The sequence below is a fragment of the Chiloscyllium plagiosum genome, unplaced genomic scaffold (assembly GCF_037043375.1).
Source record: "Chiloscyllium plagiosum isolate Xiang-an unplaced genomic scaffold, Cpla_swu_hap1 HiC_scaffold_9, whole genome shotgun sequence".
In the NCBI taxonomy this organism is placed as follows: Eukaryota; Metazoa; Chordata; class Chondrichthyes; order Orectolobiformes; family Hemiscylliidae; genus Chiloscyllium; species Chiloscyllium plagiosum.
In genome coordinates this window covers 82,791,527-82,815,048 of record NW_028270147.1, presented here as the reverse complement: position 1 = coordinate 82,815,048, position 23,522 = coordinate 82,791,527, and the positions used below count along the sequence as shown (strand labels likewise).

The window sequence follows — 23,522 nt, the reverse complement described above, 5'->3', positions numbered from 1 at the left end:
CAAGGAAGTTGACAAGAGAAGAAGTGATTCATCCATCCTCACCTGGTCATAACATGGATAATAAACTCCTAAAATCAACCAAACCAAAGAATAGTTGCATTCTTGCCGTTTTCTCTTTATAATTAATCTTCTTAGGCATCTACACAATATTGTTTTGGTATTTATACACTTCACAAAGAAGACAATCTCACATGTATGGTTTCCAAGGAAACATTACCATGGGATCAATAAGAATACTTTTCCTCTGTTTCTCAATTTTAAATAGTAACAAATAATCCTCAATTATGCCTCACTAGCAAATAACTGTTGATGAAATGTTATGTTTTCACATAATGTGACCCACTCTAGCTAGCATGAAAAGTTCACAGGAATATCCTTACTGCGCGCCTCCCTGAGACTACTGCAAATAATGTTTTTTTATCAATAATGCTGGGTTAACCTGAAATATAGACAATAAACAACTTTTTTGTGTTTAATTATGTTTACAGGTCATTCTGGTACAATGTGACAGGTGCATTCCTCTCATTCTGTAGAAAATCGCACTATGGCAAACTGCTACAGAAAATCACACTGCAGGTCGCTGTACCCATTCAGCAGAAAGTTTGTGTTATCCAAACAGTGTCCACAATTCGTCAATCGTGTTCTAGCCAATTCGTGTTGACAAAATGCACGTTATACCAGAACGACCTGTACAAGTATTAGTGGAACCAATAAAGCAAGTTCTTCACAATTATCCCCCGTGACTTCCCACTTCCCCTGCCATGCAATTTTCCAAAATTAACATACTGACATAATATTCATCTTGAACTAAAAGAAAGCATAGACTAATTGCTTAGTTTCAGGCTCCTAGACATAAATGAGGGCTGTGCTCTGCAATTTATTTCACAGCAACCTGCAGCGTGATTTTCTGTAGCAGTTTGCCATAGGGCCAATTTCTACAGAACAAGAGGAATGCAACTGTGACATTATACCAGAATGACCTGTAAACATAGTTAAAAAGCTGTTTATTGACTATGTTTCAGGTTAACCCAGCATTGGTAAAAAAAAATTTGCAGTAGTTTCAGGGAGGCGCATTATGAGGATATTTCTGTTGTCTTTTCATGCTAGCTAGAGTGGGGCACATTATGTATAAATGACCACAAGTTAAAATTGCACAAGCTCTGATACAAAAGTTTCCATTGTGCTTAGAGAATGCAGATTATGCTATTATATCATCATTTTATGTTATACATCTGATGTGATCCTATTTTGACAATGAGGATTTGGTTGGGAATGAAAAGCAATAGGCAGACAGCAAACCTGGTGGAACAGTATGAAATCCTGATGTGCAACTGCAGAGTACTACTCAGTATTAGGGGACAGTTGCAAGGTTGGAGGTGCTATCCTTCAGATAGGACATTCGGATTTCTGTCTGGATTTGAGATGAAGAAGACTGAAAGGGTGGTTTCTCAAACATCGACAAAGCTCACTGTTATTTGTAAAAATGGAATGGTACAAAATTAATACCATACTTGCCCATATAAAAGTCACCCCACTTCAAAAGGCATTCCATTAGATTAAGGACTTTGGCATTTTGCCTATGCACACTTAATTTTAAACATATATTCTGATGTATCAATACACACTATGAAGATCTGATTTTCATAAAACCCAAGATGAAAATGCTATTACTTATTCATCTTGATCTATAAACGTCTGACTATCTAATTTTTTTTAAAATGACATTAAGAGGCTATCAGCCTCATATGAACTCTTCACATTATCGTAACTATATTGAATTTAACAGATTCCCTCTTACAAATTAATATCTGAAGTTTCTGTGCAAGATGCTTCAGTTTATGGAAGGAATGTTTCAGGTATAATCTAGTGGTGAGGAACAGTTTCCATTGTCAGTGTTAGAAACTTACACTGGGCAGTATAGAACCAGGTCATTCATTTTCACTAGCCTGTCCTGATTGTACTGCACACCTTCTCCTATTCTATTAATTATTCCCCAGCTTTTCAGTAAACATTACACTATCCTGAAGTGCATTGAAAGATGGTGAGGTCCCCAGTTGTCAGAGTGTACTTGTAAAATTGATGTCGTGTGTGTTCATATAAATGTTAATGTGTGGCAATTGATACCATACACTATCTCAACTTGCAACTACATCACTGTACCTTCACTGTTGTTGGGTCAAGATCCCAGAACTTACTCCCTAACACCTCTGTCGGCATTCCTATGCCCCAGGCCTATAGCAGCTCCAGTAGGTAGCTCACCACCGCCATCCTCAAGGGCAATTATGGATGGGCAGCAATACCCACTTCCCATTAACGACTTTTCTAAACAAGTAAATAATAACCATGTCAGGTGTAGCTCAGTTGCTTCTGAGACACAAGACTGTAGTCTCACTCTCAATCTAGAATTAAATTCAAAACCTTATTTTGAAACCTCACTGTGGGACTGCTGTACTGTTAGAGGAGCAATCCATTGGCTGAGTTGTGAAATCAAGTCTGCCCTCTCTGGTGGACAGAAATGATCTCATGGCTCTCCCTCAAAGTAGATTTGGAGAAATTATATCTAGTGTCCTAACCTATAATTATCCCTCAATCAACATCACAAATAACAGGTTAGCAGTCCTTTTAACTTTGCTGTCTGTAGAAGCACCCTGTGAATAAATTCACTACAATATTGCCTACATTAGAAAATGTCGGAATTGGTTGTAAAGCATTTTATGATGTTCTGCAGTAATGAGATATGATAGATATGCTAATTTCATAGAATAACTAAAAAGTTAAAACCAAATATGCATCTCAATTTAGAATAGAGTTAGGTTTATTGTCAGCATAAAATGAACAGGTATATACATGGAAAATAGTGCAATTGCATGACGTAAGACAAATAAAATATACAAATACCACTATAAACATTGAAAGAAAGTTAAATTAGTGTCTTTATGAAGTAGGTCTTCCAGGAACTGCCGGAGGGGGACGCCTAAACAGAAAATAGGAGAAAAAAAGATAGTGGTGAGTTGCAAATGATACGAACAGACTAAACAAACAGTAAAAAGACTGGAGTGATAGGATTAGCTAGTACTAGCATAAGAGGACAGCTGTAAATGAAATGTGTGTGCCCATTTACAGACACTAATCAAGGAAAGACCACAGGTTTAAGAAAGGACATCGCATCCCTGGTTTATAAAACTTCTGATGCTTCATTTGTTCTTTAATAAAATTGAAATGATAACTATTCCAACAAAAAAAATGCATGAGAAACTACAATTAATGGAGTACAATTATGTACATCTTGCTTAATTACTAGCTTCCAGAGTTGGTGAGACAAAACTTGGTATGGTTTGACAAATATTCAGAGAGAAACATAGTTACAGTTTCAACTTGGCAACTTTTCGTTAGAACCAGAAAAAACCCCAAGGATCCTCACTTTACAGTATAAGCAAAGGCAGAGTCAGGAAAAATGAGAACTCCAGTTCTGAGAGTGGGGGGTGTGTGTGAAAAGGCCCAAGAGAAGGAGGGCTTATAATAGGATGGAATGCAGGAGTGATTTAAGGGGATAACATGTGGGCAAAATGAATCAAGTAAGGTAATAAAAGATGGACACAGAAACAAAGAGGTCACACACAAGCAACATTCCCTTTATGATGTAGGCCAAGTATGAAGGGAGCAAAGGGTGGATCAAGCTGGTCATGCACAACAAACAGAGGTTCGAGGGAACATTGGTCCACTTGAGAGATAAATGGTTACAATAACAGAACAAAAGAGGAGGGAATGGAAGAAAGTGACAAAGAGGCGAATCTCTCTGGGATTATGATGGAATACTGTGTTCCATTAGGGGATCCATCCCCTCAACCTCCACGACGCCCAACAGTTTCAGTGCAGCCATCTGCCATGAGCAGCCATCTGAGAAAACAGTTGTGGTGATCTCAGGTACATGAACTCAATCATTGAACGCAATGTTCCCAAGCAAAAGATGAGGTTTGTTCCATTAGTTTGTGTTGAGTATCACTGGAACAGTGCAGGAGGCAGAGGAAGAGAAAGATCAGAACTGGAAGTGTGATAGAGAATTTAGGTGGCCAGTGACCAGAAGCTCAGGGTCTGCAGACTCCAAGGTATCACTAGCAACAACACAGTATAGAAAAAGAAGTATGAGGGAACTGCTGTTTTAACTGGAAGGAGTTCTTGGACTCTGGCTGCCAGAAAGGAGGGTGTTAAAAAGGCTGGTACTGCAACCCCTGTGACTTCATAAGAAGGTATTGGAGAAAGGGGAGTAATTGTTGGGGTGGACAAAGAGTGGACCAGAATGTCCAAGAGGGAACAATCTCTTTTACAATGCCAAAAGAGACAGCTGTTCAGTAGAGGTCACACATTGAAAGTCAGAGAGACTTTAAAGGATGCGTGTGGAGGCTAGTTGTGGTTGGGGAGAGGAAGTGACAGGGTGTGATGGGAATTGAGAAGAGGGAGTGACAGGGCTTGGTGGGGATTAGGAAGAGGGAGTGACAGTGTGTGATGGGAATTGGGAAAAGGGAGTGACAGGGTTTGGTGGGGATTGGGAAGAGGGAGTGACGGGGTGTGGTGGGGATTGGGAAGAGGGAGTGAGAAGGTTTGATGGAAATTGGGAAGAGGGAGTGACAGGGTGTGGTGGGGGTTAGGAAGAGGGAGTGACAGGGTGTGATGGGAATTGGGAAGAGGGAGTGACAGGGTGTGATGGGAATTGGGGGGAGGGAGTGACAGGGTGTGATGGGAATTGGGAAGAGGGAGTGACAGGGCTTGGTGGGGGTTGGGAAGAGGGAGTGACAGGGCGTGGTGGGGGTTAGGAAGGTGTGACAGGGTGTGGTGGAGGTTAGGGAGTGCCGTGGTGTGGTGGGTATTGGGAAGAGGGAGTGCCGGAGTGTGGTGGGTATTGGGAAGAGGGAACGCCGAGGTGTGGTGGGGATTGGGAACAGGAGTGACAGGATGTGGTGGAGGTTGGGAAGAGGGAATGACAGGGTGGGGTCAGGGTTGGGAGTAGAGCAATAAGGAGAAATCTATAAGGGATAAGCAGTAGTGTGCAAACAGGCTTAAAGAATCCTCGGGACAAGGAATCCTCAATTAAGGAAAGAAGACCGAGTGGAAGTTCAGAGGTTGGATCACCATTTTAAATGCTACATTGTGAGGAGGAAACATTGTGAGAATGAAATAGAATCCTCACAGGAAGCAGGTGGGAGATATACAGTTAAAGATAACTGCGTTGTAGAGCTTAGCAGCCAATATCCCGAGAAACAGAGAGAGAAAATTTGACGGATGAATACATTAGAGATTAATCATGTAAAAATGATGTAGAGGTAGAAAATGAATGCAACAATGAAATTTTCCAATTTAGGGCAAGAGCAGGATCTGGCACAGAGTCAATGTACTCTCTTCCCCTGGCTACACGTGTGTGAACAATGAATTAAGAGCAGGAATAGGCCATTCAGCTTCTCAAGCCTGCTCTGGCATTTTATAAGATCATAAATGTCCTGACTGTGACCTCAAATCTGCATTCCCGCCTACACCTGATAACCATTTACCCCCTTGCTCAATATGAATCCATCCACCATATTTACAAGAAAAGAATTCCAAAGATTTGTGACCCTCTGACAGAAAACATTTGCTCTGAATGCTGGTTTAAATGGATGACCTCTGACTTTTAAATAGGACCAACTATTCTAAGTTGTCCCCCATGTACCCTGTTAAAACCCCTCAGGATGTTATACATTTTAATTAAATTTTCTAAACACCAATGATATACTAAACACCAGTGATAAACCCTTAGCCTGTCCAATCTTTCCTCAGAAGACAGGTCCCTTCCATTCCAGGTATGAGTCTTGTAAACCTTCTCTGAACTGCTTTCAACACCTTTACGTCCTTTCTTAAACAAAGTGGCCTCTGTATTCAAATATACACCATTATGTTTCTAACTTCTTCTGGTTTCTGAAGAACGACAATCAATCTGAAACATTAATGGCTTGTTTGTCCATGGATTCTGTCAGATCTAGTTCATATTTTCAATATTTTCTGCTATGTGTTTTTCCTAAAATACAATACATTAGATTAGTAGATTATAAAATGGCTAATTGATATTTGTATAAACAAACTAGCAGAGAGATTACAGTAACCTACTAGCATCAATGTTTTGCTATTCATTGGAGAAATACACCTAAATAAAAGCCTAAAGGTTTAGCATGCTTGTACAAAAGATGTAGTTTAATACATGTTGTAACAACTTACTTGTTTCAAACAAATATCAATGAACAATGCTTACTGTCAAAGTGAATTCTTAATAGCAACATCAACATCTGTGCTAATATTTTGCAAACAAAATGCTTGAAGGTAGTTACATCATGTTGTTACCATGAAAATGCAATCCAAATATACACATAGCAAGGAAACATATAAACAATTGCCGATGATGTATACACTTTAATTGAGTGCAAGGTTTTTGATCCCATGACACAATCACCATTCTTACTATTAGAGTCTTGTGAATGTTGTGCTAGACTTAAGAGCAGCTGACATCTTCATTTAAATCTACAAAAATGCTGATATTGCAAGCATTTTTTTTTCGATCCGTGGTATTCCGATGATCTTAGTGTCAGGGAAGTATTCACGATTGCTACGCTGCATGGGGGTCAGGACTTCAGACAAACCACGGAGCTAAATGACCCAGGGGTTTAGGCTAACAGATATAGCTGTAACTGTAGCTCAAACTTCCTAACTAAAATCTCAAAGCCCCATAATTGAGGAGAAAATGTCAACTTAGAAATCGTAGTCATGAATAATAAAAGGATTAGATCCCAGCTTCATATTAGGCTGAGTGAAGGCCGCAATTTATCTGATCATAAAATCTTTTGGTATCGATCAATAGTCACAAGTAAGGCTTGGCTCTATTATCTACCAATTAAACACTAATGGTAGAAGGCACAATTGTCCCAAATAAGCCAGTCCTTTCAATTAAATGGAAATGAGCAAATATATGGAGTAGAAATAAAAGATAAAGCTAGTAAGAAAAAGAAATAGCTCTGCACTGAAAATTAATAAAATGTTTTTAAAAAGATTCTCTTCATTTGAATGTCAATACTCTGCAGATGTTACAGAGATTAGAATTCCTCCTAACTGCAGACATGGACAACTGAGGATGGGCAATAGCTATCCACATACCCTTCCCATTCTGAACAAATTAAAAAATAATCAAACTTACAAGGTAAATCAAGCAAATTTGGAACCCAAAATAATCAACACAGGTTTTCAGATTTTGTGGATTTTGTTGTGCATATTTTTTATTGAATTAAGATTCTCTGCAAACTTATTGCACAAAATAAATAACTGGCATGTGACAAGTTATGTTAAAAGAATACTGAAAACAACTGTGGCAAATTAAATTTGAGTAGAGGAAATGATTTTAAGACAAGCCATTTAGGCACTTTTTTTGCTTTTCGTTACTTTAATGTAACAAGCTTTTCACTTCTAGTAGCTTTTCATTTTATCAAAAGACTGAAAAAAAGCAAGTTGCAAATCAAAGCTTTGTCTTATTAACGGAGTCAGGGTTGCCAAATAATCATAGTAGGCTGGGTGAGTGAAGAGGGAGGCCTTCAGCCGCAAGAGCAAAAGGAGAATGGGAAACGATATTAAATGTCTGAGTTTACACCCCTCTCTCTCTCCCTTCCCCCTCTCGCAAGCTTGAATGGAATGTAAGGGGCCTCCTGCCACAGCATCTGCATGATTTCCAAACCAAGCAAAGTAATATGCTTTTATGTTTTATGCTTAAGCAGTTTCTGCTGTTTTACAGCCCAAAAAAACTATACAAAAATCCCCACTTTCCAAATTTAAGCAACTTAGGATGTCAACAGAACACCTTTTGATTTATTTATTCTAAATGTGTTTCTGTACAAGTCATTTTTGTAAATTTCAGCAGACATTAAGTCAGGCATGTTTGACCAAGCAGAATGTCAAATAGATGAATACAAACATAATTGGCCTGACAGGTTCCACAGTGATCCTTGGTGTCTGGAATATACTTGACTGCATGAGCTGCAGATGTTCTTCTCTTGATGAACTTTAACGCACCAAGGGTCATTTCTTCCTCACTTTAATGGGGCACATCATTCTTCGGATTAACTTGAAAGTGCAATAATGGCTCTTCCAGGAGTTCAATTTTGGAGGAAATGGACATGCATTGCCTATGTTGCCAATTATTTTTAATACAGCTTCATACATTTGAGCTAACTGCCCTCTTTGGCCTATATCTTTTCTTTATATTAGTTTTGTTCCAGAACTTAGACATTCTTGACGGCAGGAATACAAGACAGTCTTTTAAGGACAAAGGCTGCTTAAAACCACACACATAGTATCAAAATGAACGTGAACTGCACTACCGAAATATCTTGGCAGCCTAAGGTTACATGCCTACCACAAGCTTACTCCAGATACGGTCAGGCAGACGGAATAACTGAAACGTTACTCAGCGTTTGAACTGTGCAAGTGGGATGTATAGGGAAAACTACAGGGGGAGCCCTTTTCTATTATGACAATTCACATACAGGAGGTATCAGTGAAATGACTTTCTGCTGCTGCTGCTAAATCAATTACTTTCAATATTTGCTTTAACACATTCTCAAACTGCAATGAGTAGTAGCCGTATTCTATGAGACGGCATATCTAACAGGTCTATCTTGACATGTGCATCAATACAGTGCTAGGCAACTCCTGACTTTAATAATTCATTCATATATGCACGCAATAATTTGACCGCAACATTGTGTTTATCCAAGAATTCTGGTTGTTATTTCAACCTTTTTTATTAAACTTGATTCATGTCTAATATTCATAAAAATATTTTCATATCTGTTCTGATGAATAGACTTTGTACTTAGAATAACAAACAACATTTGAAATTCAAGGCATAATAAAATAAAACCAATACATATTTCACCTTTACCACACACCATTCCCCAAGAAGGTGAATGTGTAATTTACGCCAGGCCTTTTACAATCGTACAAGTGGAACTGAAAGGGAAAATTATCCATGATTCCCCAGCTTTGTTTCCATGACAGGTAAGAAGCATCTATTTCCCGCTGAGCACATTTCTTGATAATCTGCTGAACCTGAAAAACTAGACAACTAGGGAACTGGAAGTCAGACTCATGGTCATTCAGGAAGCAATTATGAGACAACACATTTGACAACACATCTGACACACTAGAATCTACAATATCCTAGGATCAGTCTCTAGCTATACTTCAAAGAATTCCAGGATTTACTTCTATTGTTCCACCTAAAAATGAGTTCCACATATTAACTACTCTTTGTGTAATATTAATTTTGCATTTCACCATATGACTGTTCTGTAACTTTTAACTCTTGGTCGAGTGTAAATAGTGCTTTAGATTCACCATATCTGTATTCGGTAGTATCTTAAATGCCTCTAAAACATTTTAAAAACTTTCTGTTTGAGTGTATAAGGCTTAAGTTTAACCAGTCTTGATTATAATCTTGACCTCTATAGCTAATGGCTCCTCTTCAAGCTCTCAGAGGGCTGGAATATATCATTTCTGAATCAGTAACCAACATTGATTAAGTAGTCAACTCATCTTCTAACCAAGCCATTAAATGATACTGTTTAAGAAAGATTCAGTCTATGTATGTTCTATTCTTTTGTCTACATAGTTCAAGGTTCTATTCGCTTATCAACTGCTGCCCTGAAATGATTGGGCATATCAGGAGTAATAATGGATGACGTTTCACAGAACTAAGTGTCAGGTAGTTGATATCCACATAGGAAATTTCAATACTGCCTCATTTGGTATTTTGTACCTATTTACATCTTCTGTCTAACTCAGTCAGTCATTTCTATGATGCCTTCTGGGAATCGGGCTTTCTGCCTCATTTGGTATTTTGTGATCACTAGTTCCATAGTAACACTGACTGCTTTTCAACTCTTCTGATCTCATGCACGCAGAAGGATCATCACAGCATCAAAATATTCTGAAATAGCTTTTGCCACTACTGTGTTTGTGATCAGACTTATTCAATTCAGAGCATAAAGGATATTTGTATGATGGAAAAGGTCATGGATGGAACGCCTCCCCACATTGATGAGGTTTCAGGCCTTACATAAGCAAAGCGACATCTACTATCTTGTATGGTAATTTTCTGAATGTGCTGAAAACTTGATCCTGCAATTCTCAGTTTTAAAACCTGATATTGTTTTAATCTTCTTGGCTTCACAACGGAATGAAGAAGGCCAATATTGGACTAATGGGCTAGGGTCAGCACAGTGTTCATCAGCTCCCAAAGCCAGTTTATCCAGAGGATAGTGTGAGGCATCCTGTCTGCCAACTGTGTGAAGCTTGCGAGGCCACAAACTGATCAGTATGTGTTGCTTTATAGACTTTATAACTGATGAAACCGCCATGTTGTTAAATTATTTGTAAGTATTTCCAGATATCTGTCACTTGATATTAAATGCAAAGACCAGTTAAGTCTATTAGGCTTTGATCTTCCAGCCACATCTTTTGCCTTTGAATGGGATAACCGCTTCTCTAAAAGCATCAAGTCATCATTCCTTTGTTTCCCATAATTTTGCCCAACGTGTCATAAACTCAGAGAATTGAACAAGATGTACAAGTCTTTCTGATACCATAAAGAAGCTCTCCAAGATATACTCCTCTAAGAGCCTTTCCACTGTGAGGAGGCTGGTCATTCACTTTTGCCTCGTAATGACCAGTGGACAATTTAAGAGCTCGGATAAAATAGGTAATATTGTTTCACTCTTTAAAATTTGGAATAAGATTTGACCGAATAAAGTGGTGGTCCCCAAATTTCCTATCTATCCCCAAGTTTGCATATAGCAGGCTCACTGCACATCCATCTCTCTGTTAGCTTGAGGGTAAAGTGATGCCCCTCTCCTGGGCCTCAAACTCTCATTGTTTCCTCCCTAGCTTCATACTGTCTGCATTCCTCTTTATATAATGTTTCCTGTTTGCATTTCTCAAGCTCTGATTGAGACTCCCTCTCCTTGGCTCTCTTTTTAACTGAGAACCTTACTAATTCAACCTATTACTTCTTTTAATTTAGAACTTGAAAAAATGTCATGGTTTTAAAAATTTAGTCCCCTTCAGAATCTTCCGAATCACATTCATCACTGATGCAGCTCAGGATCGCAGGTAAATGCCATCAATTGTGACTAATTTGTGTCTGCTATGAAGTTTGATTTCAGTGGTCTCATAAATAAGATTTCATTTCTGTTAGATGCTGGAGCTGACTTACATGTTTACTTATACAATATCCACTTACACAATAGTAATGGAGTTTAACAACAGAGTCCCCTTCTGATCTGAATGGAATATCATGCGCCCCACCAACTTTTCAATGGAAAACAGAGAAAATACCTGGTAAGGCAAGGCAAGATATGAATCACTGAATAGCTTTATTTGACAGCAAGTGAGTAGAAAGAGAAATAGGTGAGATTGGACCTACTTAATACAATCAGTACACTTGTCTTCACAAAATAATAAAAAATAATGATATTTCCACATGCCCACATCAGTGGATCATTCAGCTTCGCAGAGTGATTTCTAACTGCTATCCTGTTTCCTCACCTTTTGAGCATAATGAACGCTTGTCGTCATGGCATTAAACCTGAATGTTGATGTCTTTTATGTTTCCCTGTATTTGCAATCCAAGAGGAGAGCATACTCCAAACTGCTTAATTAGAACACCCAAGACCGAGGAATATCACAACATGATGGGAGTGTGAGGTATCGATTGCAACAATGTGGGAACAAATTACTTATTATTTACAATCTCTGGGGAAATAACTTCAGGATCTGATTTGCATTTATCATTTTCCACCTTAGTCCATCTTTTAAAAATAAAAACATTTAAGAATGCAATTTGCATAAAAATAATAGCAACAAAATCCAAACATCTGACTGGAAGATTGCTCCAAAGCAAAACATCAAATGTTATAAGCTCTGGCAGTCTCCTTTTATGTGCATCGTATTGTGCTTGTGAAAAGGTCTAACTTTTTACATCTTTTTTTTGGCAAAACAAATGGGATTGGCTTATATTTGAGATCAATTATTCCTCAAATATATGTGGCCTAATAAAAATGCAATAGGCATTCAAATTGCTGCTCTTGTCTCAGTGAGCGGAACTGGACATTGCAGACGAGGAAGTTTATCCAGAATACTGCACATTCTTAGCTTGACTTTCTTCAACCTTTGCTCTTCCATTCTGATTGTACAATTAAACATTCTATTTGCCTTGTTGATTACTGGTCTTTAGTGACTTATTAAGCATTGAGTCTGCAAATATCAAACATCATCACCCTTGATTATTTGATGAAATTAATTTTGTCAACCAGCTTTTCTCCTACACTTGGCTATATTTAATCTCATCCACCACTGACCTGCCCACATATTTTTTTTTAAGCACTGTGAGATTCTCACTTTGCTTGTAGAGATTCAACTGCCCCTCCTTGTTTGGAACTATCTGAAAACTTAGAAAGATATTTTTAAATTTGCACAAAATTATGTGTGGAGACATCTGTGGGAGGTAAAAGAGAAGACAGCATGACGTTGAAAACTTGTACTGTCTAATGCTGGTCTAGTTACAAGTAACAGAATGATTATATTTGTACCAGATTATAAACATTTTTTTGAAAAAAGTCAAATTTTTAACATAAAGGATTTATGTCATTCATTTCTTTCACAGGCTGTGCTTTATAACCTGCAAAGATATCGATATTTCTAAGCCCTTTAACTGCTAAGATGGAACTCCTCTATGATGTTATGCAGTTTTGCTCATTATATAAGCGTCTTGCCGCCACTAAATAAAAAGGGATCGGGGCATCAATCACTAAAAAGACAGATAATCAGCAAAGACAGTCCAGACTGGAATGTCTATGAAAAACATATGGATAGCACAATGACAGAAGTACATAAAGTACTGCTTTCCACACTGAATGTGCCATTAAAACCTGTATAGACTTAAAATGGCTTGGATTTAAGTCCTTATATTTTGTGCAAAGTAAAACTGCACTTCCAGGATACAACTGATTGTGAAATTTGAATGTTTAACTTACTCGACTGATTTATACCCAACGAAATCACTACTGAATAAGTCTAGTGTTCTATTTCCTTGTTTATATGAAGCGACAAGCAAATTTGAGTTAATAACTTGGCAAGAGCAAAATCTCTAAAATGGCACAAATCTCAACTGAAGCCTGGTTGGGAAGGATACACCCACGTAAAGCAAAAGCAGAAGCAGAAGGAAAGGCATAAATCATGAAAGCTAATCAAAAACAAAATTCAAATCAAACCAAGGCTTCGCTCACCATTGTCTGTTCAGAAATTCTGAAATCTGCAATGGTAAATGAGCCACAAACAGAGGGTTACTGGAGTAAACCCTGGGTTGAAATTCATAATGAAGTAAATATTGGTTTAAATGTAAAATCCAACTGCTTATTTGAAATTGTGTGTTATCTTTTTGTCACAGTTAATTGCAAACATACAACAAAGATATGCAGATTGAAAGTACTGGTGATACAATCTTAAAACATTTACTTGAGTTGGTCTTGTGAGCATGTGTAGTGTATGCACTGACTTTCATGATCTGAACTCTAATTGAGCAAGTGGTTCACTTTAATACAGTTGCCCAACTATTTAATTTACTTGCTTGGAAAGTATGAATCATGAAAACATAGTTATATGGTTTCATAATGCTTTTACTTTGAAGGTTAGCACACTTATTCACTAGTTTAATTTACATTAATAAGATGACAAGATAGATAGAATACAAATAGAAAGCTATTTCTTCATTCATTTCAGATTGCCACTACCCAAGTTGAGAACATTGCTACTTAGTGTTGAGAAAATGGTGATGTACCATCCACTTGAATCTCTGCAGACAACGTGTTGATGTTCCCACAATGCTTTCGCCTGAGGAGCAAAATATTTCCATCTCAGATTGGTGAATGAGGTGGAGCAGCATTTTAGGTGGTGGTGTCCCCATGCACCTTCTCCCTTTGGTATTCTAGGCAATGAAGGTTGTAGGTTTGAGCAGTGGTCCCACGGAACCTTTGTGACTTTCCCCGGTGCATTCTGTAGATGGCTCATACTGTACCAACTGTAGCTAATAGTGGGGGAAGTGGATATGTAGGCTAGTGGAGAATTATCAATTGAGTAGACAGCTTTATCCTAAATTGCCTCTTCAGTGTTGGTGTAGAAGGCTCTTATACACAGGCAAGGTGCAGTAGAAATTCTACAGGCTGAGAAAAATATAAAGAACAAGAAAAGGATATAAACAAAAAGGCAAGAGCAAGAAATGGTACTGCATGAATGGAATATTGAAATGGTTGTTCTTTTAGGTGCTAAGTTAGTGGCCAGGAAATGACAACAAAGCTGCTGCCTATACGCTTGGGATCCAATTATGTCCCTGGGTTAGTTCTTGTGGGTGGAGGCATTAAACTCTCAAGTCACTAGGTAGGTGGTGGCTACAGCTCTCAAAAAGTGAAAGAAATAGAGCTGGTTTGCTGTTTCTGGACCTTCATCGCAAGTCCCCTCAGATAGGCATCTAAGGACATAATCTTCGAGGAGAAAGTGAGGGCTGTAGATGCTGGAGATCAGAGCTGAAAATGTGTTGCTGGAAAAGCGCAGCAGGTCAGGCAGCATCCAAGGAACAGGAGAATCGACGTTTCGGGCATAAGCCTGAAGAAGGGCTTATGCCCGAAACATCGATTCTCCTGTTCCTTGGATGCTGCTTGATCTGCTGCGCTTTTCCAGCAACACATCTAAGGACATAATCAGTTACTGGGCAGTGCTGCCAAAGTAAAATTTTGAAGGCTTCTGTGGTGCTCTTGAAAGTGAAATTCCAACATTGACTCAATCACCAAGTTCTCAAATGAACTGTAGACCAATCACCTCTAAATGTGATTTCCTTTAGTTTTAAAACATTATAAAGTCAAATGACCATAGTACCATGATTCATACTTTCCAACCATGTGAATTAAATGTTTGGGCAACTGAATTGAAGTTAAGTACTTGTAAATGATCAATTTAAGAAAATCAGAGTGGAACCATACACACATTACACAGAGAGGAACCTGAGCAACAATTTCAGTGTGTAAATGTGCCAGTGTTAGTTGTGTGACTGCAACTGGCTATGACAAAAAAGAACACAGACATTCAAATAAGCATTCTGAATTTAAATTTAAAGCAATTTTTATCCTTGCAAATACAAACACCAAATTTAATTAAACAAAATAAATCCTATAGCGTGTACTGCAGGATGGTATATCACAACCTGCAAGAGTGACAGAATGAACCTTGTGCTTCACTGCATCATATAGAAATGAATGAACCTGATTCTTTACATAACTGATAATTCAACTAATGATTGGCAGCACAATCTTTTGCCATGATAATTTTTGAAGATATTTGTAAGCATTTATCAATTATTATTCATTCTGAGACATTGTTGGCAAAGCCAAAATTACTGTACATCCCCATTATTTGAAGAATTTTACTTGTCCTTCCAAAACAGTTTGAACTTAAGATTATAAGATAAAAATATAAGAATTAAGGGCAGGAGTAGGCTATACTGCACCTCGTTCAGGTTCCACCCTTCAAATAAGATCATGGCTGATCCAATTGTGACCCAGCTTCACTTGCCTGGTCTGCCCCTACTGCCCTACACCAACTTCCAGATCAAAAATCGGCCTTAATTCAGTCTGAATATGTTCAATGGCTCAGTGTCCACTGCTCTCTGGGCTACAGAATACCAAAGATGAACGATCCTATGAGAGAAGGAATGCCTCATCTCTGTCTTAAATGTGAGATCACTTACGCTGAAACTGTGCCCATCCCCCCCCCCGTAGTTCTGAATTCCCCCACAAGAGGAAACAGCCTCCCAGCATCTATCCTGTCAAGTCCTGTCAGGATCTTATATATTCCAGTGAGATCACAACTGAGTCCTTTGAACTTCAAGGAGTTTGGCTTGACCTGCTCAACCTTTATCATAAAACAAACCCTGTGGCTAAAACGCAACATTCTGGAAACAAATGCTTTGGTAGAATTTTCCCTCAGCTGATTTCACCCAATTTCTTTTACCTAGCTTCAAGAAAGGAAAATCAGAGCACCTATAAACAGATAAAGTTTCATCCAATATTTTTAAGTATTTTGTTGTAGAATTATCATAAAGAATGGTTTTGTGGATTATTTTAAGTTTGTAAAATTAAGAACCAAAGAGTCTAACCTTCACTGTTTTTTTATTTCTTATACAATCACTTAATGACCAAGTATGAAGTCCAAGACATACACGTACATTTCAAATAGGAAGTACAAAGGTTGAGTGCTTAATAATTGGATTTGCACACATGTGTCTAACCACTGCCAGCAACACAGCAGAGTGAGCTGATGATCATAGAAACCCTAGAGTGTGGAAGCAGGCCATTCGACCTATCGCGCCCACACCAATCCTTCAAAGAGCATCCCATCCAGATCTAACCTATCCCCGTAACCCTGTATTTCCCATGGTTAATGCATCTAACTTGCACATCCCTGGACACTATGGGCAGTGTGGCATGGCCAACCTGAACAACTTTGGCTTGTGGGAAGAAACCAGAGCAACCAGAGGAAACCCACCAACGAAGAACATGCAAACTCTACACAGAGAGTTGCCCAAGGGTGGAATCGAACCCAGGTCCCTGGCGCTGTGAGACAGCAGTGCTATCCACTGAGCCACCATGCCGTCCCATTAATTATGATGTTAATCAATCTGAAATGCTGATCTGAAGTTGGTACTGCCACTTCTAAAATTAAACTCCAAGCAATGTTGTGCCTTAACCAGAATAGACAGACAATGTTAAAAGGATTTTTCTTCTTCATTCGTGGGACATGAGAATTTATTGACTAGCCCTACTTTCCCTTGAGAAGGTGGTAATGAACAATGCACTTGAACCATTGCAGTCCTTGTATTGCAGATACACTCACAGTGCTGTCTGGGGAAGAAACTTTCAGTACTTTTACCCAGTGACAATGCAAAAATGGCAATGACATTCCAAACCAGCAGGATGTGTCACCTGGAGCTGAACTTGCAAGTATTAGTGCTCCCACATACCTGCTGTCCATGTTCTCCTAGACAGTAGACTGTCACATGTCTAGAAGATACTGTGTAAGCAACTTTGGCAAGATGCTGCAGTGCATCTTGAGAATGGTACACACTGCTCACACTGAGTGCCAGTGGAGTTTATCAAACTGCCTGCTTTGTATGTGACTGAGTACGTTGCAATCATCAGCAAACATCCCCATTTCTGACCTTATGATGGTCATTTGGGAAGTAGCAGAAAACTGTTGGCCTAGTACACTATCCTAAACAACTCTTTAACAATGTCTGATAAAATTGGCCACCAGCGTGGTTGAACATCTTCCTTTGTGCGAGATATGATGAAAGCTAACCAAAGGTATTCCCCTTGATTTCCATTTGTTTCAGTTTTCTGATGACCCTTTGAAGATACACTTGCTCAAATGCGGCTTTGACGTTAAGAGAGTTCACTCTTATTTCACCTTTGTCCATGTTTGTACCAAGGCTGTAATGAGGAACTCCCAGTTCTGAGGAAGGGTTGCGGGATACAAAACATTCATTCTGATTTCTCTCCACAGATGCTGCCAAACCTGCTGAACTTTTCCAGAAATTTCTGTTTTTATTTCTAATTTTCAGTAGTTTCTGGTTTTTATTTTGTCTTTAGCTCACTACCCCATCTCTTCAAGGCGTGCCCACCTTGAAGAAGTTATGCCCCTCTCTCTGACAGGATTTCTGTTCCAATTATTTTGTCTTGGGCCACAGTCATTAATTTTCACTGATGCTCCTGGTGTTTAACAAGCTATTTGCTAAAACTCATTTCCACAGCCACATCATATTCCTCAGTAACTGCCTCCAGCTCAAACTCACCCCACAAGGATTTCAACTCAAGTTTTATCCTTCATGTTTTGAATCCACCTAGGATCATAGGTATCTCTGTGATGTTCAAGGTTCCACAGACAGCTGTTCTCCCAGCATCTTGAGATCCACAATGAGTGCCATAAGTTGTTATATGCACACTCTTCATGTCTCTCTGCAACAGCACCTCTTCATGCCAGCTCAGAGTTGCACTGGTCCCCAATTCCATTTCAACCTTCAGCTCATTCGACCAATTCTGAGGAAGGGTCACTGGACCCAAAATATTAACTCTGATTTCTCTCCACAGATACTGCTAGACCTGCTGAGTCTTTCCAGCAATTTCTGTTTTTGGTGGAATTAGATTTGTTTTGCTTTTTGCGAACAGGATATAGCTCACATCATCAGTCCTATTTAAAGGGATTAAAGCTTTCAGTTCAATTACTTCTTCTGGCTACTGGGGCAACCATATATCACTGGAAATTTCTGAGATGTGGCTAAACTTCTGCATTGTTTGCAAAGAATGGTCTGGTTGGGGCTGAAATAGATCTTTGGTCATTTGAAATCTTGTGTTGAAATGAATTGTGGGGCTTCCTCTAGGAAGTAAACAACCAGAGAGAATAACGAGATGGCCATGTGGAGCAGGATAAGCTGTTAGAACAGGGAGCAGGAGAAGGGCTCACATCATGAATCATTAAAAAGGATGCAGAAAAGATTCACAAGAATGCAGTTCCTCATCCCTGGAACCAGCTATGAAGGTAGATTGGAGATGTTAGGACTGTTTCACACAGCAAGCAGTTGGAATCTGAAGTGCTGTGTCTGTGTGTGTGATGGAGGGATTTGAAACGGAGGCGTTCTGAGGAGTCATCTAAAGAGGAAGAATGTGCTGGATTACTTAGGGGTGGGGAAGGGACGGATGGAGAGAGGGAGAGAGAAATAGTTGAGATGCTCAAAGGGGCAATGATCCAAACTGTTGACTTTTGCACTGTAAAATTTTTGGTGATTCTGTGATACTGAGCGTACTCAAGAATCAATTAACTGTGAGGGCCAATGCTTGAGTTGTTTTCACTCCGCTGAAAGAGGTCACGGCTGAAATTTTTCAATTGCTGTGACCGGAATTACAATGTTAAACCTGGGAAAGAACAGCCTGTGACTCAAGTAAACAAATCTGGAGCAGCATTAGGCCATTCAGCCCCTCGAGCCTGCTTTCCACAAAGAAAGATTTATTGATCTCCGCCTAAAATTATTCAATGACCCTCCCTCCAGTGCTTTCTGGGGAAGACAGCCTCACAAACTCTTGACTTTCTGGGAGAAAGAAAATCCTCATTTGCATCTTAAATGGGAGGCCCCTTATTTTTAAGCTGTTTGCCCTAGTTCTAGTCTCTACCACAAGCAGAAACATTCCTCAGGTTCTTGTATGTCACAGCAAAATGATGTTTCATTTGTATAAACCCCATGAAACATAGGTCCTGTGGCTTGCAGTACACTGCTGCATAACGGCAGACACCAAAGCTTGCTACACCCACAGAAACATTTTTATCTCATTCCCTCTCTCCTGAGTAAAGCAGAGTGCCCAATGGCTAGATTTTGCTTGGATTGAAAGCGTCCTCCCAGTACAGGGTGCCATTGGTTATACATGCATCATGTATAAACTGAAGGGGAGTTCACTCCCTCACTGTCCAGCTGGCGTGTGACAATAGTCAGTGTACCATGCTGGCCAAAGTCTGTTAACCCAGTCACAATTCCTTCAATCTCCAGTAGTTCTTTGTAAGTCATATAAGCCAAAGGTCGTATACTGATCAACAAGGATTATCAACTCGTCGCCCAGCTCATGTCTATGGTTCAAAGCCCAGAGACCTGTGCACAGCAGGAATGTGACAAATCACAAGATCAATATCCTCAACCAATGCTTCCTTTTATTTTTTCCACTCTGGAGGAATGCTGCAGTCTTCAGCTGTGTAATGGTATGTTCCATGCTGCATAATCTGGCTTCATGAGGAGGCAGTCCATGCTGTTACAAATTGGTAATAAGATGAGAAGCAGGAGGAGGAGGAAGAAGTGCAATATGAAGACCACGAACAGAGGCAATAAAGTATATAGGTCCTTTCTGCTTGGTTGTTACATGATAAAATTATTCATCAATGGTACTCGTAACCATTCACCAATAGTCCCACATTCCTTACCTTTCCTCTATCAATGACCATCTCATTGTGCTCTTTTCTGACATAAAACAAGTAAAAACAAACACCAGAAATATATATTCCCAACAAGTGTTATCAGTTCACTCATTGCATAAAATGTACAAAACTTCCCTTGCGTACTCCCTTCATACTTTTACATACTCTCACAATCCAAAACAGTGGCTCCCATTGGCTGCAATACGGATGCTGGAAGGCTGCTGACCTTCAGGTGAGACCACAGACTGTCTTTGAGGTCAACATTGAGCAGCTTTGGACATGGTGAGCTAGCTTTCAGACTGTACTCTCTCAGAAATCTGGGACAACTGGCTGACTCAAGCTCAAGGGTATGGGAAGAATGGGAATTCTCTTGAAAGAGAACAGCAGGCCTGTGTTTTTTTTGGAGCTCTCCTGAGGTGGCTCTTTGGCAATCCTACTCCTACACAAAGAATTTCAATCCTTTTTGAAAATTGATAAACACCCCGAACAATGGTATCAAGGGCTATGATGGGAGCAATCTGATCTTTCACTGCAGCACACAAACTTTTGGTGAAAATCTTTTTGTATTGTAGTGGGAACTCTGCTATTGGTCATCAGGTATGGTATCATCCACAGATGTTCTATGTTGAAAAGGAAGGGTCAGGCCTGACAGTGCCTCATGCCACAGTGGAGCTGGGTTTCTCCATGGTCCAGTCCTCATCTGACTGCTCTTTAGCACATCTGCTATATGACCTAACTCTGCAGTGAACCGGCCCTTGCTTTATTAATTCCCCACATTTTGGTTCCTCCATATTGGAATTTGGTTACTCACTACAAGCTGAGTGCTAGCTGCTAAACCACATGCAGCAACACTCTCTTAAGCAAGTGACTGAGAGTGTAATGTTAACTGGTACTTCTTTTCCCTTTTTCTTCACAGCCTTCTTTATATTCCTCCTTCCACCGGAACAGTTCCAGTGCTTGGGTTTCTGAAATTATAACAGAATAAGGGATAGGCTGTGGTAAGAGGAGAGGAGAAAGGGAGAAGAGTTTGCATACATCATCTGCAAGTCACATGAGATTGCAGGAAGAACAAGAGGTTGGAAAAAAGATGGACTATTTAATAAACAGACATCTTCATCACCAATCTTTTAGGCCCCTCCACTGGCCATGGCCTCAGCAATAGCCTTTTCCATGACAACAAGCACAGGGGTATTTGGGAATACCTCCCAAACCTGTGATCTTTACCATATAAAAGAACAAAGACTACACTACCACCTACAAGTTCCCCTTTCCAGACACACAATATTCGAACTTTAAAACAGAACATCAAACCTTCATCATCCTTTGTCACCATTCTGAACACCCTACATAACACCATGGGAGTACTATCATCCCTTGGACTGCAGCATTTCAAAAAGGCAGCTCAACATTATCTCTCAAAGACATTTAGAGATGCTCAATTAATATAGGTCTCTCAGTATCAGCCACACTCCCTGAATATGTTAAAAAATAAACACATGCGCTTGTCTTCCTCCAATTCTTCTCTGCTGCTTCCTGTTATGGGACACTTTCTCCTACAAGGAAGAAGGAAGTGTGTCACGGAGTGTCTCGTGATATATTTGGGTGACACAGCAGTCTTGCTTGGATAGCTGCCAGTGGTTGCAAGCTGTACTATGTGGGTGAGGGCTTGCACAAAATTACTATGTCTGAAGCCATTGTAAAGTGCATTTACTGAAACGTTGATTGAGATTGTTGATGGTCAATAGGGTGTAGCGCAGCAAGCTGAGAATGAGGCTAATGGTGTAGTTGGAAGGATGTGTCATTTGAAGACTGAAGTCATCCATTCTGACAATTCATGCCTAATCATTAAACTTTTACCCCTACAGTACCACACCAATGTTATTAGAGATACATTCCTGCAGTTGAACCCCATTGCTACGTCTTCCCACTGTGTTTGGAGGATTTCCTGGCTCTCTCTCTTTTCAGGCTAACACTCCTCTCCATGTTGTGCACTAAGACAGTCAGTCCACTGACAGGATCCCCTTGATCTATGCTGTCCCAATTCACATTTTAAAGATCCCTCACCACTCTTCACAGCCAAAATGCACTTTCCTTTCGGAGGTGAAGGCTTTCTTTAAACCAAAACGCTGCACATCATGATGTGCATAGCCAAAAAACAGTCATGCACATAATTTCCAACAACAGTAACAATTTTCAACAACAGTAAGGAATATAAGTCACACACATTGCCAACATTGCAAGGAAGAAGTGCATGTTAGTCCCCACACCCTGCCCACAACTACCAACCAAACTTCATAAATGAAACAATGTTTGTATTTTTCCGACCATAAAACTTACATCAAACAACTGCAAGGGTACAGGAGCATGCCACTTTACTTCTGACTTGATTTTCTGGCTGTCCTGCCATTAATTAAACAAGCTGAAACAATGTTTCATTATGGACCAAGTGTTGAATCAGGGCACTGCACTCGACTGCAGAGTTGATTTAAGGCAAAGAAAAACAAGAACGTTAATCAAGAGTTTGGAGATCAAAGTTACTACTCACCTTGGGACGTTGGTAACACGTGTGGGCCTTGAAGGGATCTGTGGGGGACATCTAACTAAGTCAGCGTTGCTGGAAATACAGAGGTTGTGGAGGGCCCCTGGTCGGGACGGAATGGGAGGTGCTCCTATAGGTGGAGTGAATGAGGTAGTGCCTTGTCCAAATGGTCTGCCTGGTGGATGACCAGCTATGGGGTGCCAGTGTTGAGGTGCAGGACAGGAAGATGGTGCTCTGCAATATATTAAGTTCATTTGGAGTTATTCCTTAATCACGTCGAATGTAACTGCCATGTAAATACAAATTACTCTTGTTTCTTTACACACGATTGTATTACATTTGAAAATGATAACAAATCAGGACAGTTGAGAAAGGCAGGCAGGTAAGCATTCATCTCTGGATTCCACATATGAGTCCAAACTGATACAAGAAATGCCTTTACTCTGAAGATTGCAACACTACTAAATGAAGAACTATTCTTTATACCCATTATGTAAAAGTTAATCAGCAGTCTCATTCAAAATCACCATAAGGTTGGAAAATGGAAAACTGATGCAAGTGAAATTCAGAATTCTCTCCTTGAGCATAAAGACCAGTGCTGAGGTATAGGGACAACAGACTTTATCCCTCTGATGGTCTAGATTTTAGGTCATTATGAAAGGATTGATAATGGACACTGTACTGGAAAAAGATTGGACAAATAAATTGAAGATAACGAAACATCAGTACTATTTTAAATACTATTGCTTTAAAAATATTTTATAGCCTCCAAATGATACCAAATACATACATCAACAGAATATTGCCTTTTTAAAACTGATTTAAATGATCTCAATTTTGTCATAAAACACTTCCT

At 39.5% G+C, this 23,522-nt stretch overlaps 1 protein-coding gene across 1 annotated transcript in view; it reads right to left on the bottom strand.

Annotated features, from left to right (window-relative positions):
* Positions 1-2,799: 2,799 nt before the first annotated feature.
* Positions 2,800-23,522, bottom strand: part of LOC122554598 (dynamin-3-like) — a 215,331-nt gene continuing 194,608 nt past the window's right edge. Inside the window, exons 20-21 of the mRNA XM_043699882.2 lie at positions 22,673-22,900; positions 2,800-2,974 (exon numbers count right to left, since the gene is read on the bottom strand). Coding sequence (XP_043555817.1) covers positions 2,935-2,974; positions 22,673-22,900 — 268 coding nt within the window. The 3' untranslated portion in view covers positions 2,800-2,934. The remainder of the gene's footprint in view (positions 2,975-22,672; positions 22,901-23,522) is intronic.